General features: G+C 55.2%; 1 protein-coding gene across 34 annotated transcripts in view; it reads right to left on the bottom strand.

The window, feature by feature from the left end:
* Nucleotides 1-14,972, bottom strand: part of CSMD1 (CUB and Sushi multiple domains 1) — a 574,681-nt gene that overhangs the window by 194,271 nt on the left and 365,438 nt on the right. For all 34 annotated transcript variants that reach the window (XR_014794550.1, XR_014794551.1, XR_014794558.1 and 31 more), the window contains exon 7: nt 11,100-11,177. Coding sequence is in view for 3 of the 34 variants with exons in the window: in XM_084878313.1 (XP_084734439.1) it covers nt 11,100-11,177 (78 nt within the window). In the remaining 31 variants the exon portion in view is untranslated. The remainder of the gene's footprint in view (nt 1-11,099; nt 11,178-14,972) is intronic.

The following is a 14,972-nucleotide window of genomic DNA, read 5'->3' as shown; positions in this document are numbered from 1 at the left end:
CCGTTTGTTTATTATGCAGCATGCATGGCATTCTGAGTGTACAGCCGAGTCCAGGCAAGGCTCTTCATGAGGAAGCGTACATCCTGAGAGAAAGAGGAATCAGCCAAGACCGGTTTGGCTCAATGGATAGAGCGTCGGCTTGGGGACTGAAGGGTCCCGGGTTCGATTCCGGTCAAGGGCATGTACCTTGGTTGCGGGCATATCCCCAGTGGGGGGTGTGCAGGAGGCAGCTGATCAATGATTCTCTCTCATCGATGTTTCTGGCTCACTATCTCTCTCCTTTCCTCTCTGTACAAAATCAATAAAAAAATATATATATATATATATATATATATATATATATATATATATATATATTTTTTTTTTTTAAAAGAAAGAGTAATCACCTGAACTAATCCATAGACATTGTCAGCAATGGGCAGATGTCCTTCCTGGAAGCGATAGGACTAGAGCAATGCATGTCTGCCCCGTGAGGACAGTGAGGTGGGCTGGCCCTGCCCCCGTGTGTAGGGAAGGAGCGTCTGAGAACGTGACTTTGGAATTATTAGTAAGATGGTGAGAAGATGGTGAGAAGGAGGCAGGTCTAAGGACATTCATTCATTCATTCATTCAATCTTTATCTGCTGAGTCCCCACCATATCCCAGCTCAACAGTGAACATGACGTTAAAATCCCCATTCTCATGTTTGTGAGACAAGAATGAGACACATTTGTATTTATGGAAAGTGTGTGGCATGTGTGAGAATGTGAGTTCCTGTGTAGGAATGTGTGCATATGTGTGTATGTACATGTGGCTGCTGCTGACGTGCAGGGCAATACTATTCGAGAAGCAGAGAGAGGCCGGACTGTGAAGCGCCTTTGGATACCTTCTGAAAGTCAGACCGGCCTTCCGGGTGCCAGGAGCCTCGCAGACTTCGGCAGAGGGCAAGGGCCTCAATCTGATTAAAATTCGCCAATTAATTTCCTTTACCCAAAGCACTCAATGCCCAATAAGCAATGCTGAGGAACAAAAATAAGAAGGCATCGCTCAGATCTTTGGGCACACTGAGCCTCATCTTCACCAGGCACACGCTAATGGATCCTCTTAACAGAATGACCATCATTGTGCAAATCAGAAGCAACAGGCGTCTGGCCTCCCATCAGCATCATTACAGGGCATCTCCGACCCGGAAGAGAACGTGAAGAGAACCTGTTTCCCGCCAGAGAGAAGGCAATGCTGAAGGTGACGGCTTCAGAGCAGAATGTCCCATGTGTCACAGGGACCCCAGAGGAGATTTCACTCTGTCATTACATCGTCCAAAGGCATGGAAAACAGAAATCAGGTTCCTTATTCCCCTAAAGCAAGTGTCACTGTGCCACTGAGATATAAATAGCCTGGCTGTCAAGTTAAAATCGGGTTATATGCCCTAGCCCCGTGGTTGGCAAACTGCAGTTCTCGAGTTCTGTGCAGCTTTTTGGCCCCTTGAGAGTGGCTCTTCCACAAAATACCACGGCCTGGGTGAGTCTATTCTGAAGAAGTGGCGTTAGAAGAAGTTTATGTTTTAAAAAATTGGCTCTCAAAAGGAATTTCAGTTGTCCTACTGTTGACATTTGGCTCTGTCGACAAATGAGTCTGCCGACCACGGCCCTAGCAGGTTGGCTCAGTGGATAAAGTATTGGCCTTGGGACTGAAGGGTTCCTGGTCTGATTCAGGTCAACAGCACATGCCTAGGCTGCGGGCTCAATTACCAGCTGGGGGCGTGCAGAAGGCAGCCAATCAATGATTCTCTCTCATCACTGATGTTTCTCTCTCTCTCCCCCTCTCCCTTCCTCTCCGCAATCAATAAAAATATATATTAAAAAGTTAAAATTGGGGTATAAATCACTGTTCCTGGAGCCTAGAAAATTGTGCCTGGCGGTCGGTGCACTGGCCTTGGACTGGAAGGACAGCTCATAGCGAAGCCCGAACCCGAGCATCCTCAGTGTAGGTGTCCTGAGGCAGATCACAGGTCCACCCGCAAACGTGTCCCTCCTATGGGAGAGACATCTCCCTGCTTCTCAGAGGTGGCCGCTGGGTGCTTTCCATGACCTGCCCACACGGGGTCATCCCAGTGCAGAGCCCGCCCAGCCTTGGGGCCACCATCACATATCAGTTCCCACACAGAGGCTGTCCAGACGTTCTTTGTAGTGGTGGGGAAGGGGCAGTTCCTCACACATGAATGACGGAATGTGGAGTGCTCACCGAGAGCTACGCTTCTCCCAGCACATGATGGAAGCAGCCTGTGAGCACGGCTCATGCTTTCCACTGTTTGATCGGCCTTTCCGATGAGAGCTCACCCCACGAAGCAGGAGATGGGACAAGCACATGGAATGCCCTCAACTGTCCCGAGAATGACTGCGACAGGCAGTGCTGCCAACGGGGTGCTCCCGAAGGACCCCGTCTGTGCACCCCGCTCACCTCCTGGACTCGCGAGTCTCCCTGAACACAGGGTCACTTCCCTTCTCAGCATCAACTTCCCCCCAGCACTTGGCTTCCTCTGCCTTCTCCTCAGGAAAGCCATGCAAATGCACTGAACTCCAGGGACCTGACCAAATAAGGACCCTGCCAAATACACACAATCACTTCCATAATTAAAGCCTCTAATTAATCCAATTAGCGTGGTAATTAATTTGGATAGATGCTAAAAAAAAAAAAAGCCACCCCCAACAAATAGGGAGCTGCTCTGCGGCAGAGCCCTCGTCAGTTTAGGTGCTGGTCTGCAGCCAAGACAGCAGAGGACGGATGGGAACCAGAGGGTCCATTTTCAACCTAACAATGTGCAGCCACCTGGAAATGGATGGTGAAGAACTGGGAGGGGGGGGGAGACCAATAACAATTGGTAAACTATATTTCTTCTTTTCTTTATCACGTGGATTAATCCTCATTTTTATAGTTTAAATCCCATTAGTTCACGATTAGTACATCTCACTTGGAGGAAGTAAAACTGTCATTATTCGCAGATGACATGGTATTGTACATAGAAAACCTTACAGACTCCACCAAAAAAACTAATCCACTAGATTTAATAAATGAATTTGGCAATGTAACAGGATACAAAATTAATACTCAGAAATTGTTGGCGTTTTTATACACCAATAATGAATTCTCAGAAAGAGAAACTAAAAAACCCCCAACCAATCCTATTTACCATTGCAACAAAAAAAAAATAAGTTCTTAGGGGTACACTTAACCAAGGAGGTAAAAGACCTGCACTCGCAAAACTACAGGACATTGAAAGAAGAGAGAGGAAGACATAAACTAGTGGAAGAGTATACCATGTTCATGGATTGGTAGAATCAACATCATTAAAATGTCCATACTACCCAAAGCAAGCTCCAGATTCAACACAACCCCTACTAAAATACCAACGGCATATTTCACAGACCTAGAACAAACTCTCCAAAAATGTATATGGAACCATAAGATTTCACCTGACTTCTTGTGAGAATGATTCATCTATCATGAGATATAATTCATCTATCATGAGGTGATGAATGAGAACCTTTTATGAGTTTCTTCACCATTGTGTACAGACCAGGTCACCTGACAGGTGTAGGGCTCTACATTTGTGGGTGAGAAGGGCCTCAGGGAGGCCCGGGTGGTGGCCATGCGCACTCAGGGGCCTCCGGTGACCACAGGGGGATCTGCGCTGAAACTGTTTACTAAGAGTCATCATGGCGGGCAGTCAGGGCCCAGGGGGACCTGCCCTGACAGAGGCCCCCCTTTACCTGACCAGCTGTCTGCTGTCTATGCATCTGCGGTAACACAGTGCTGGAATGGCCACGTGGTTTTCTTTTCCAACCCTCACAGCGCAGGCACCCCTGCAGAGCCTGCACACCCCTCCCTGTCACTGAGCTAAGCACTGACTAACTCCTGCACCCTCCTCAGGAAAGAAGCATGTGTCCGTCATCTCACCTTTACCCAATCCCAGGGGTTTCCCGGCTTTGCTGTCTCCCGCCCCCTAACCTGCCACCAGTGGATTCCATGTAACCCACTCACGTCTCCTCTTTTGGCTCAAACAAACTCACAAAATTCTTTACAGGTTTGAATGTTTTCTCACAGTAACACATTCCACCCAGAAACAGCCTGCAGACCAAGCAAGGAAGCTCAGTGTCTGAAGGCTCAGCGCAGGCCACGCCCAGGGGTCCCCCTCCCAGGCTCCCCTGCGCTGAGGGCAGGGCTGAGCCACCCGCCTTCCTGTGTGGGAATGCCCCGGGCATGGTCCCCCCATCACGGGAGAAGGCGGTGTTTCCCCGCCTCCTGGATCCAATCCGGCACGCGGCCCTTCCCCCTCTGACATGTCCACGCCACTGAGCTCACTCATCGCTTCCCTAACACCCAGCTCCGGGTCAGCATAACCCCTGCGGGCAGCAGCGCTCCCTGTCCCTCTTCACATCTCACCCGGGAGGACAGGCAGCCCTCTGGGCAAAGGGGCTCCTCCCTGAGCTGGGGCCACTCCCTGCATCCCCTGTGAGGCTGGAGCACACCACCCTGCACGTGGCTGCCATGTTTTCCATCTCCTCCTCCTCTGTCCACGTGGTTTTAGGGAGCACAGGGCCTGCGGGAGACCCCCCGGCTGCACCCCTGGGTGCTGAGCACCGCCTGCTGAGCCCGCTCCACTTGGCTCCCCTTCGCTCCCCATTGGCCCTGATCAGGCTGCCTGGCCGCCTCCCGTCCTTGTGTCTACGTGGAGAGCTTCGATCGAATTCTCCAAGCAGCTCCTGCGATTAATTAGCTCATCTTCCGGCTTCCTGACTGAAGTTTCTGGGGAACCCACGTTTGATCTTAGACAACAATTTAATTACAAAGAACAGTGATCCCCCTCCGACCTCGGGCAGAATGCCAGGGCTGCCTCCACGGGGCTGTGCACAGCGGGACTGTCACCGGTCAGCGGGGAGACCCAGTCACTCTGTACAGTGTGATGAACCTCAGGGCGCGCTGGGCTTCTGAGGAAAGTGGCGGCGATGCTAAGGTTTCCAGTTCCTTCAGAGCCTGAGCTGTTTCCATGCTTCTTTGGGAATGAAAGGATGTGTTCTCCGCTCACTTTGCAAAGCGAGTGTCCACACAGGTAATCAGGTGTGCTCTGGAATTGTCAGGGGCAGAGCTAGGATCCTGGGGACTAGCTCTGATGGTGGGGAATAGTAATCAGACTCCGTTAACCATGAGCGCCCTGCGCTGGTTAGGAAAGGACGTCTGACCCGGCTGCGAACAGTGCCCCGGGGCCTGGAGCCGGTGCTGGAACCACTCCTGTTCGGGAGCTGCCTACCAGCATGCGGAGCCACAGCCTCCTGGCCCCTCAGTGCATCCCACCCCCTGCCCTGCTCCCCATGCCTGTAACCCCTTCTCCCCACGTCCTCCTTCCTCCCCATAGAGGGCGCTGCAGGTTGACCTGCTGCTCTCCCAAGCTGCCCCAGGTCTGGAATGAACTCTAGTGTATGATTCGGCCCCGTGTCTGCCTAACTGGCTCAAGGAGTGACAGGCAGCCGGGCCCTGGTTGTCCGGTCACAGACGTGTGTGCTGGGTCCATATAACAAGCATCCTTGCCCGGGGTAACTGTAAGGGCCACGTGCCTGCATTCATTTAACTTAATAAATGTTGGTCACCAGTATTTTAAAGAAGCATCGTCCTTCCTATCAGGGGGACGATAGGATTTCACCATCTAGAATGCCATCATCCTCTTCCTGACTTCACACATTTAACAGACACTTTCTTCAAGTTCCCTAAGGAATCACACATGGAGATGGGGGTAAGTAATTGAGGAGCTGCCTCCAGTGACCAGGGAAGCCAGCGGGCTTCCAGACCACAGGCCCCTCCCCACAGGGATCCGGCACTTTCACAGATACTTCAGCTCCTGCGGGGACAAAGGCCTGGAGAAACTGATAGTATGATTTACTCACCGATTTATGAGCAATTCACACAGTGCTCCGCAGCCAGGGGACAGTCATTGTCAGGAAAAGGAGGCCTTTAACAGCTGTGCACTGGGTTGTTGCGTTTTATGGAGGAGCCAGTGGCCTGGAGCCAGTGCCTGGAGTTCACTCACCTCCCAGGCCTGCAGAGCGATGGGGCCATAATTTCCCCACAGCCCACACCTGCTTCCGAGCCAGGCCTAGGGCCCGAGGGGAAGACCTGCCCAGCAGGGGCAGCAGCCTATCCCCCTTAGCAACACACACACCACTGCCCCATCCCTTCCCTAAACCTCACAGAAAGGCAGCAGCCAGGGCCCCAAAAGCAAAACTGGCCATGAGTTCTGCTTCTAGCAAGTGGATCACAGACGTAGTGACTAACAACATCGCTAGGAAACACAATGGGTTGTTATTATTATTATTATTATTATTATTATTATTATTTACCTCTTCGTTAATACATTTTTACCGATTTAAGAGAGAGGAAGAGAGAGGGAGAGAGAGAGAAATATCAATGATGAGAATCATTGATCGGCTGCCTCCTGCAGCCCCCTCCTGGGGATCGAGCCCGCAACCTGGGCATGTGCCCTTGATCTGAATCGAACACGAGACCCTTCAGTTCACGGGCTGATGCTCTATCCATGGAGCCACACCAGGGGGGGCGCAGTGGGTCATTTTGTGGGTGGTGTGGACGAAAAGGTGTGCTAACTTGACTAAGTCAGGGGAGGCTTGTGGCGGCCTTGCGAACTCAGAGACCTAACGTGACCACACAGGACGGTCTGAAAGTAAGACCTTTAGTAAAAGCTTCTGCACAGCAAAGAAACCATCAACAAAACATCAAGAGAGCCCAGTGCATGGGAGAGCATATTTGGCCAGTTATCACCGAAAAGGGTTTAATCTCCAGCATTTATAGGGAACTCACACAACTTAACAAAAGGAAGATAAACAACCCAATCAAAAAATGGGCAAAGGACCTAAATAGACACTTTTTGAAAGTGGACAAACGGAAGGCCAAGAGACATAAGAAAACATGCTCAAAGTCACTAATCATCCAAGAGATGCAAATCAAATGACAATGCGGTACCATCTCACACCTGTCAGAATGGCTATCATCAACAAATCAACAAGCGACAAGTGCTGGCGAGGACGCAGAGAAAATGGAACCCTCTGCACTGCTGGTGGGAATGCAGACTGGTGCAGCCACTGTGGAGAACAGTGTGGAGTTTCCTCAAAAAACTGAAAATGGAACTCCCATTTGACTCAGTGATCCCACTCCTAGGAATATATCCCAAGAAACTAAAACCCCTAGGTTCATAACAGCACAATTTAAAATAACTAAGATTTGGAAACAGCCTAAGTGCCCATCAGCAGATGAGTGGATTAGAAAGCTGTGGTCCATCTACACAATGCCAGTCAGAGAAAGATAAGTATCACATGATCTCACGCATTTGTGGAATAAATGAACAACATAAACCGATGAACAGAAATAGAGCCAGAGACATAAAAGCATTGAACAGACTGTTAAACTTTAGAGGGAAGGCAGGGGAAGGTATGTGTGGAGGGGGTAAGAGATCAACCCAAGGACTTGTGTGCATGCATTTGAGCATGACCAACGGACACAGACGGTAGAGGGCATGTGCTGGGGGTGGGAGCGACTGGGGAGAGGACAGTGGGGAAAAATGAGACATAGGTAAGACTTTAAACAATAAGTAATTTAAATAAAAAAAATAAAAGCAGTTCATGGTGGAAGTCATATCTTAGCCCAGCATCTGCCCAGACAGAGTTCAGCTTCCACCTTTATGGAGCTGTTGTCTTTCTGTGTCTGAGGTAATGCCCCTGTGGGATGTGGGTCCCTGTATCTTCCCTTTTCCCAACTGCTCAGGGCACAACCCGTGTGCCTGGGTCAGACCACAGGTCCCCTCCTTGTTGCTATTCTCCTGTTTAGTGCTGCCTGTCCTGCACCGCCTAGGGAAAGGAGCAAGTGTCCGTCATCTCACTTTTACCCAATCCCAGAGGTTTCCCCCTTGCTTCCTCCCGCCTCCCCAACCCATCACCAGTGAGTTCCTGTGACCCACCCAGGCCCCCTCCTCTGACTGTAACGTGTACAACAAGGTGAAGCCCGCCGTTCTCCGTTCTCCGGAGCATCATCCCTTCTGTTGAGACTGCTTCCTGGCAACTGCCCACAGTTTGACTCAAATAAACGCACAAAAAACGCTTTATAGGCTTGCATGATTGTTTTGTTTTGTTTTGTTTTGTTCTGTTTAGGTGAGCAGAGGTGCAGAGCCATAGGGCTGTGAGGGGAACCCGCAGAAGAAGGACGGAATCCGCTGATCTCCCTCCAAAATTCCTGATGGGGCAGGACATAGAGGCTGGGACAGACCACGGGCCTGTGCAAAAGGCCCAGAGGACCGGGGCGGTGAGGAGACAGAGAGCAATGGCCACGGAGTGTGACCGTCACTAAGCACAGCGGCTCCCGGAGGACACAGAGCCAGAGCGAGAGATTAACGCTCCCTGTCAGCCTCAGCACGCAGGATGGAAGGCAGACCCATAATTCCAAACGGGAGAAAGCCAGGCTGTGGGTCTAGCCTGGTACCGAGGGCAGGTGAACACAGTGTGGCCGGGGGAGGACATGTCCTGTAGAATGGCAGAATGTAGAAGCTGGGCTGGCTGGTCACCCCACGCCATCCAGACCCCTCACACAGGACACCGTTACGCCCGCTGCTCTGTGCTCAGCACTTCAGACACGGCTTTGCGGTCTCATTCAGCAAAAGGAGCTGCGGAAGCTCTGAAACCGGCCCTTCAGAGCCATTCCGGCTGTCATAGAGGAAAAGGCAGCGGATGGAGGACAGCAGTACTGGAGACAACGTTCCACCGGGCTCTGCATTCACAGGTCTGTCCAGTGGGCGATGGAAATGCTGACCACTCCGTTGTCCTCCAGGGGGCGCAGTGCAGGCGGGGGCGATGGACCCCCTTGGAACAAAGGCCAATGTCAGGAGTGGCTCAGAGTCAAGAGCAGGCGTGTTCCGGGCCCATCGATTTCACGTTCCCTGTTATTTCTTCCCGAGGGCGTGAGGGCCATGCATCACCCGCTCCATGTTCCTGCAGTTTGTTACCGGGCTCCCCATTAAGCAATGTTCTGAGCCGCAGGCCCGTCCCGTCCGGGCACACACCGTTGTAGCAGCAAATGGCCAGGCCTCGGTGCGGCCATCTGTTCGCCCGGGTGAGTTACAGCTAATCGATGCTGTGTGTGTACAGCCATCCGTCTTCCCTCCGCGGCAAACAACTTCTCGCTGAGACACAGCAGCCAGGGCTCCGCCCCCTCTTCCTCCCTCCATCCCCAGCCTGTGGGGCTGGGAGGGCTCTGAGGGGTCAGCTGGCCCAGGGACACAGGGGACACGGCTGCAGCACAACAACTGACATTTCTTTGGAGAGCCACATTTTAAAAACTTAAACTTTTTCTAAGGCCACTTCTTCCAAATAGACTCGCCCAGGCCGTGGTGTTTTGGGGAAGAGCCGCACTCCAGGGGGCAAAGAGCCGCCTGTGGCTCTCGCGCTGCAGTTTGCCAGCCACGGGGTTAGAGCAACTCCATACCCAGGACCCCGCCCGGGAAACCCAGGCAGCCGCCGTCTCACTGCTTTCACGGCGACCTCCTGTCCCCAGGGTCCCGGGTGCCGGAGGGGGTGGCCCTTGGCTTCTGAAGTCCATGCCTGCGTTCTGGCCTCACCCCAAGATTGAACCTGTGTCCTCAGATCCGCGAACCCAGCCCAGTGCCCTGACCTCCTCCTGCTCCCAGAGTGAGCCCCGCGCCCTCTGCGTTCTCCGCAGACCCGCCAGGCCCACGTCCGCTCTTCCCTTTGTCCCACTTCCATCCGGACCGCTCCCGGGGCCTGGCCCTGCGGAAAGCCCACGCAATGTCAGCTCTGGAGCAGGACGCACAGCCTGCTCTGTTCCGCCGACAAACACCATCGCCCCTGAGGCCTGATGGATGTCGCGGGGGCGGGGAGAAGGTGAAGGAGAAGGAGAAGGAGAAGGTGAGTGGTTCCACAGCCCTCGCCTCCTTGTCTCTCTTCCTTTTCTCCAGGAAACGTTTACTTTGGTTCTGTCACGCCTTCTGCATAAATAACGCCACCATTTACTTCACCGCTGATCCCGGAAGGCTCCTGTTCCTCACCCCCTCCTTCTCTCTAACGACGGATTCTCATGTCAGACTAAAGGGTGGCGTGGTGCTGTAGGGAGAGGGGCAGACACTGCCTACACCCAGCGAGGAATCGCGAATCCGCCCGCTGTGTGCATACGGAACCAAAGCACCATCTCCTTCCCACAGAGCTGTGCCTCTCGCTGTGCGGAGGGAAGACCAGCTGTCTCACTGACCTCCGGGTTCATAGGGCGACGCTCACCACTGAGCCACACTGGCCGCCCAACCAGGAATATCCTCTATATTAAAAGGGTGACATGTCAATGGACCCTAACTGCAGAACGACCAGAAGGACCACTGGACCGGTCACTCCGAGGCGCACTGACCACCCCTCGATCCCTTCCCCGGCTGTCAGGCACCGACCACCTGCTGGTGGACAGGGAACCAGGATGGGTGGCGGTAGGTGGCAGTGGGTGGCAGTGGGTGGCGATCAGCTGCGGGCCGCTGGGAAGATGGCCTGGTCACAGGCTGAGCCTTGGGACCGTGCCCACGCACAGATTTCATGCACCGGGCCTCTATTTTATTAGAAATTACAAAACCAGACGCCTACCCGCGTGTCTCAGAGATCAATAGAGTGTGTGTTGGGGGTGAGGGATAAGGAGGTTACACTGGAATGGAGAGAGGAACTGGGGTAAAACCTGAGACGGAGACATCTATTCAAGAGAGAAACCTCTGGCTGCACTGTGACCGGTGACCAGTGACTGGTGATCAGTGACCGGTGACCAGTGACCGGTGACCGGTGACCGGTGACCGGTGACCGGTGACCGCAGAAGTGAGACGGCGGTGAGGCCCCTTAGGCAGCAGGATCAATCACCAGGACCTCCCCCCTCAGTGTGAGGTCGGAAAAGGCTCCAGAGGCAGAGAGTGGACAGAGAGGAGGGGCAGGGCCACTGCAGACTGACCTCCCCAGAAGGCGCAGGGAGAAGGCCCCCCTGCCGCCTGCCCGCCTGCGGAAGGACTGACAGCGCGGAGGGGGACTTACGGACGGAGTTCTTGGGGCTGCTCTCCTTGCTGGGCAGCATCTTGACGCCTCTGGACTTGAGCTCGATGGCCTTTTTCACTGGAAGAGAGAACAGAGCCTGAGTGGTCAGGGGAAGCCATGTCTGCCCTCAGCCCACCTGCCATTCAGCTGTCCCGCCGAGCTCAGGGCCGGGGCTGCCAATGACCGAGTGTGGGGGCTCGGGGGTGACCACACAGGCCGCCCGGAGCCAGGCCACGTCTCTCAGCCATGGCTTCGGGAGCTGAGAACCAGCACACTGTCTCTTCCCCCCAGCCTGCTCCCCACCAGCCGTGGCGGCCCCCAGCCCAAGGTCACCCCGCCATGGCGTTCAGGCAGGTCCTGTCTCAGCAGAGGACTCGCCCACGTGGCTCCCAGGGCCGCTCTCCCTGAAGGCCTGTGGGCGACTCTGACCGCCTGTGAGTGGCGGGATGAGACTGGGTCGGCTGCACCACCACTGAGCTGCACAGAGCTCTCAGCCCTGCAGGCGCTCCCCTCGCCTCCTCCCCCCAGAAGCTGAGACCACCCCTGGGGGAGGGGCCTTCCCTGGCACCCACCCCTCCCAGGAGGCCCTGCCCTCCTTCCTTCTACAGACAGAGAAACTGCCCCCCCCCCCCCCCCCCCCCCCCCCCCCCCCGCTCCGGAGCAACCCCAGCCTATGCTGGGACGGTGCCTGCACAAACAATGCCGCTTACATATGGGGACAGAAGGGCAGTGTGCGCAGGTGACAGAGGGCTTCCGGCAGGCTGAGGGTGGGGGACTTACTGCTTCAGCCTCCTTGGCTGCAGGGGGCGCTGTTTTGTCTTTACTGCGTGAAACATTCCCTCAGACATTAAAATCACTCATGCGAGTGTCCTGCACCCACATGTGCCCATTGCTCATTTGCAATAATTACCAACTCATAGTTATTCTTATTCTATTTTATTTTATTATTTTATTTTATGTTATTATTTTATTTTATTTTTGGTGTATCTTATACAAACGTCCCCCCCAGCCCCGCTGGTTGGGATGCAAACATCAGAACATCAATCCACACACCCATAAGTGCGTCAGCACGCATCTCGGAAAAACCATGCTTTTCAACATGGATGAGCCTAATACCGTTATCACGTGTGAACAGGCTCCCGATAAACCCTCCACGTCACCCCTCAGGCTGGGACTCGGCGAGTCCTGATTGTCTCCCTGTGGCAGGATGCACATTGCCCCCCCCCCCCCCCCGCCCCCCGCCCCGCCCCAGCCATCTTCCTGCTCCATCCCGCCCAGTGCTTCCTGAGTGGCATGAGCTGAGGCTTCCAGAGACCCCCTGGCACCAGCGGATCGCATCCCGTGAGATGCCTGTGCGCCCTCTGTCCTCTGACCTCCTGCAGGCTGTCCGTGGGGTAACGCCCGGGAGAAAATCACCAGGACATCCTTGTGGGCACGTCCCTGCTTCTCCCAGGAGGCCCAGGGAGGAGGGCCCGCCTCCTCCTGTGATTGGCGGAGCCACTGACCATTGTCCAGGCCCGTGACTTCCTTAGTCATTTTTTCCCCCTCCCAACCAGGCCAAACATTATCCCAACTAGATTCACTTATGAGAAGTGTCATATTGGATTAATAACTCGAGGCCCTTGGGCAGAACGCTTTGATTTCCTATTACTCTCAGAGTTCTGATCCCAAGTGGCAGAATATTCATAGCGACCTCCGAGGAGCTGCGAGTTCCCCTGGTAACCAGCTGCAGGTGATAGCAGGGAGAGAACAGGTTCCGAACTGTCTCTCCACAGGGACAAACACATTCCGGTGGATCCGTCATTTCCCAGGACAACAGGTTCACCCAGGAACCCAACAGGGACTGACGGAAACGCATCCAGGTATCTGTCCGGCTTCTTGGTGCATCGAATAGAGAATGAAGGACCTTGACCTTGTGCTGGGGCAACCCACCACAAAGCTGCTCCAGACCCCACCCCTGCCCTCCAGAGGGCTGGGAAGGGTATTTCTGGGTGCATCGGTGAGGGGGACCCACCCTGGCCCGCCAGGTGGCCCGAGAAGTCACGTGGCCCCTCGACCCACAGCGCCCATGCAGTGGCCTGCAGCCGGGAGCACCCTCTGAGCCAGCCAGGGGCTGGGCTGGACCTGAACACGGAGCAGACATGCCGGGCGCGGCTCTGATCCTCTCTGTGCAGAGAGAGTGTTTCTGAGAGGATTGTCTGAAGGGAGATGAGCAGAGAACAGGGCCCTGGCCCGCCCCGTGTCTGGGGCCCCGGAGGGCTCTGGTGGGGTGGTGCTGTCTCATTACACCCATCGCTCCCCATCTCCCGGAGCGCCTGTGCCCGGGGCTGTGGGCTGCGCCAGGATGGGGCCAGCTGCTCCCTCCCCTCCCCACTCACCCTGTGCACTGAGCCCTGGACCGGGGCCATGGCCTCGGCTCCTCACCTGCCAGCGGCTCTCCTGGGACCAGGCGTGTGGGACTGTGAGCGCCCGTGGCCACACTGAGGCGTGGACAGCAGAGCGGGGGCACCCGGAGTCCTCGGCGAGTCACCCCGGTGAGACACATGTGCAGAGCCGTGTGAGGGGACCCCGGACACGTCCCCCCACAGGTCACAGGCCCCCCCTCGGCTGCGGCGGGATTTAGGGGCGCTGGCCAACGCCTCAGTGACCCGAGGGCCTGCACTGAGTCCCAGGAAGTGCTCACGGACCCCCGCGGGCACCCTCACCAGCTTGACCTCCAGCAGATGGAGCCGGGCGGATGGCCGCTTTACTGAAAATTGCATTTCCTTCGCCGCCTGTGAAGGAATTTGGAGACTTTATCCCGGACAGCTGCTCTCTAAAGGGATAATCATTGATCTCCCTCCCTCGGCGATAAGCCGATTAGCGGCGGTGACCTGTCCGTGCGAGCGGCCAGCGGAGACGGCCTGCCTCTCCTCCGGGGAAAGACACGTCCGCGTGGCATCGACCCGAATCCTTCCTCCTGGGGAATTTAGCCCCTCATCTCCAGAACGCTCAGCAACCGGCGCTGGGACTGATTTGGGATTCCATTAAAGGGTAAGGCCCACATACGTTCTTCAGCACCATCCTGGCTGCCTCCCGCACGCCTCCTACCGGGGACCAAGCCCGCGACCCGACTGGCTCTGCCAGGGCTGGTCTCTCCCGCCCGAGTCCCTCATGGGGCAGCACCTTTCCTCCACATCAACTCCCATCACGCCCCCGGGGGCACCTCCCGGTGACTGAGCATCTCCAGCCAGCTGGGCTGCCCGCCACCCTCTGCCGGCCCAGGAAAATGGGTCGCAGCTGCCGAAACCGGTGTGGCTCAGTGGATAGAGCATCGGCCTGCAGACTGAAGGGTCCCTGGTTCAATTCTGGTCAGGGGCATGCACCTTGGTTGTGGGCACATCCCCAGTAGGGGGTGTGCAAGAGGCAGCTGATCAATGATTCTCTCTCATCGATGTTTCTAACTCTCTATCCCTTTCTCTCCCTTCCTCTCTGTAAAAAAAATCAATAAAATATATTTAAAAAAAAAAAAAAAAAGAAAGAAAGAAAATGTGCCACAGCTGCCAAGCCCAGCCTCTGCCTTCCAAGCTCAGGCCGTGCTGTGAGGCTCAGGCTCTCCCCACACCCCCGGGAGCTCCCACAGCGGCCGGAGCCAGGGAGTACAGGGCGAGAGTAAAGCGGAGCCGGAGGGCCATCTTACAGCTCCGGGAACGCCCCCTGGTGCCTGACCTGGGCCTCGCCCGCCTCCACAGTGAGGACGGCCTTCAGCTCTGGCCAGCGGTCCAGCGCTCCGGGGAGGGCCATGCTGGGAGATTCTCATCACAAACCACTGAACTCCCTGTAGGAGGAAAAACGGGCCTTTTCTGGGAGGGGGAGGGGGAGCGGGGGGGGGGG

This window comes from Pipistrellus hanaki (genome assembly GCF_964339955.1).
Source record: "Pipistrellus hanaki genome assembly, chromosome: 3".
Taxonomy (NCBI): Eukaryota; Metazoa; Chordata; class Mammalia; order Chiroptera; family Vespertilionidae; genus Pipistrellus; species Pipistrellus hanaki.
Note: the sequence above shows the minus strand (reverse complement) of the source record. Positions and strands in the feature narration are given on the sequence as shown.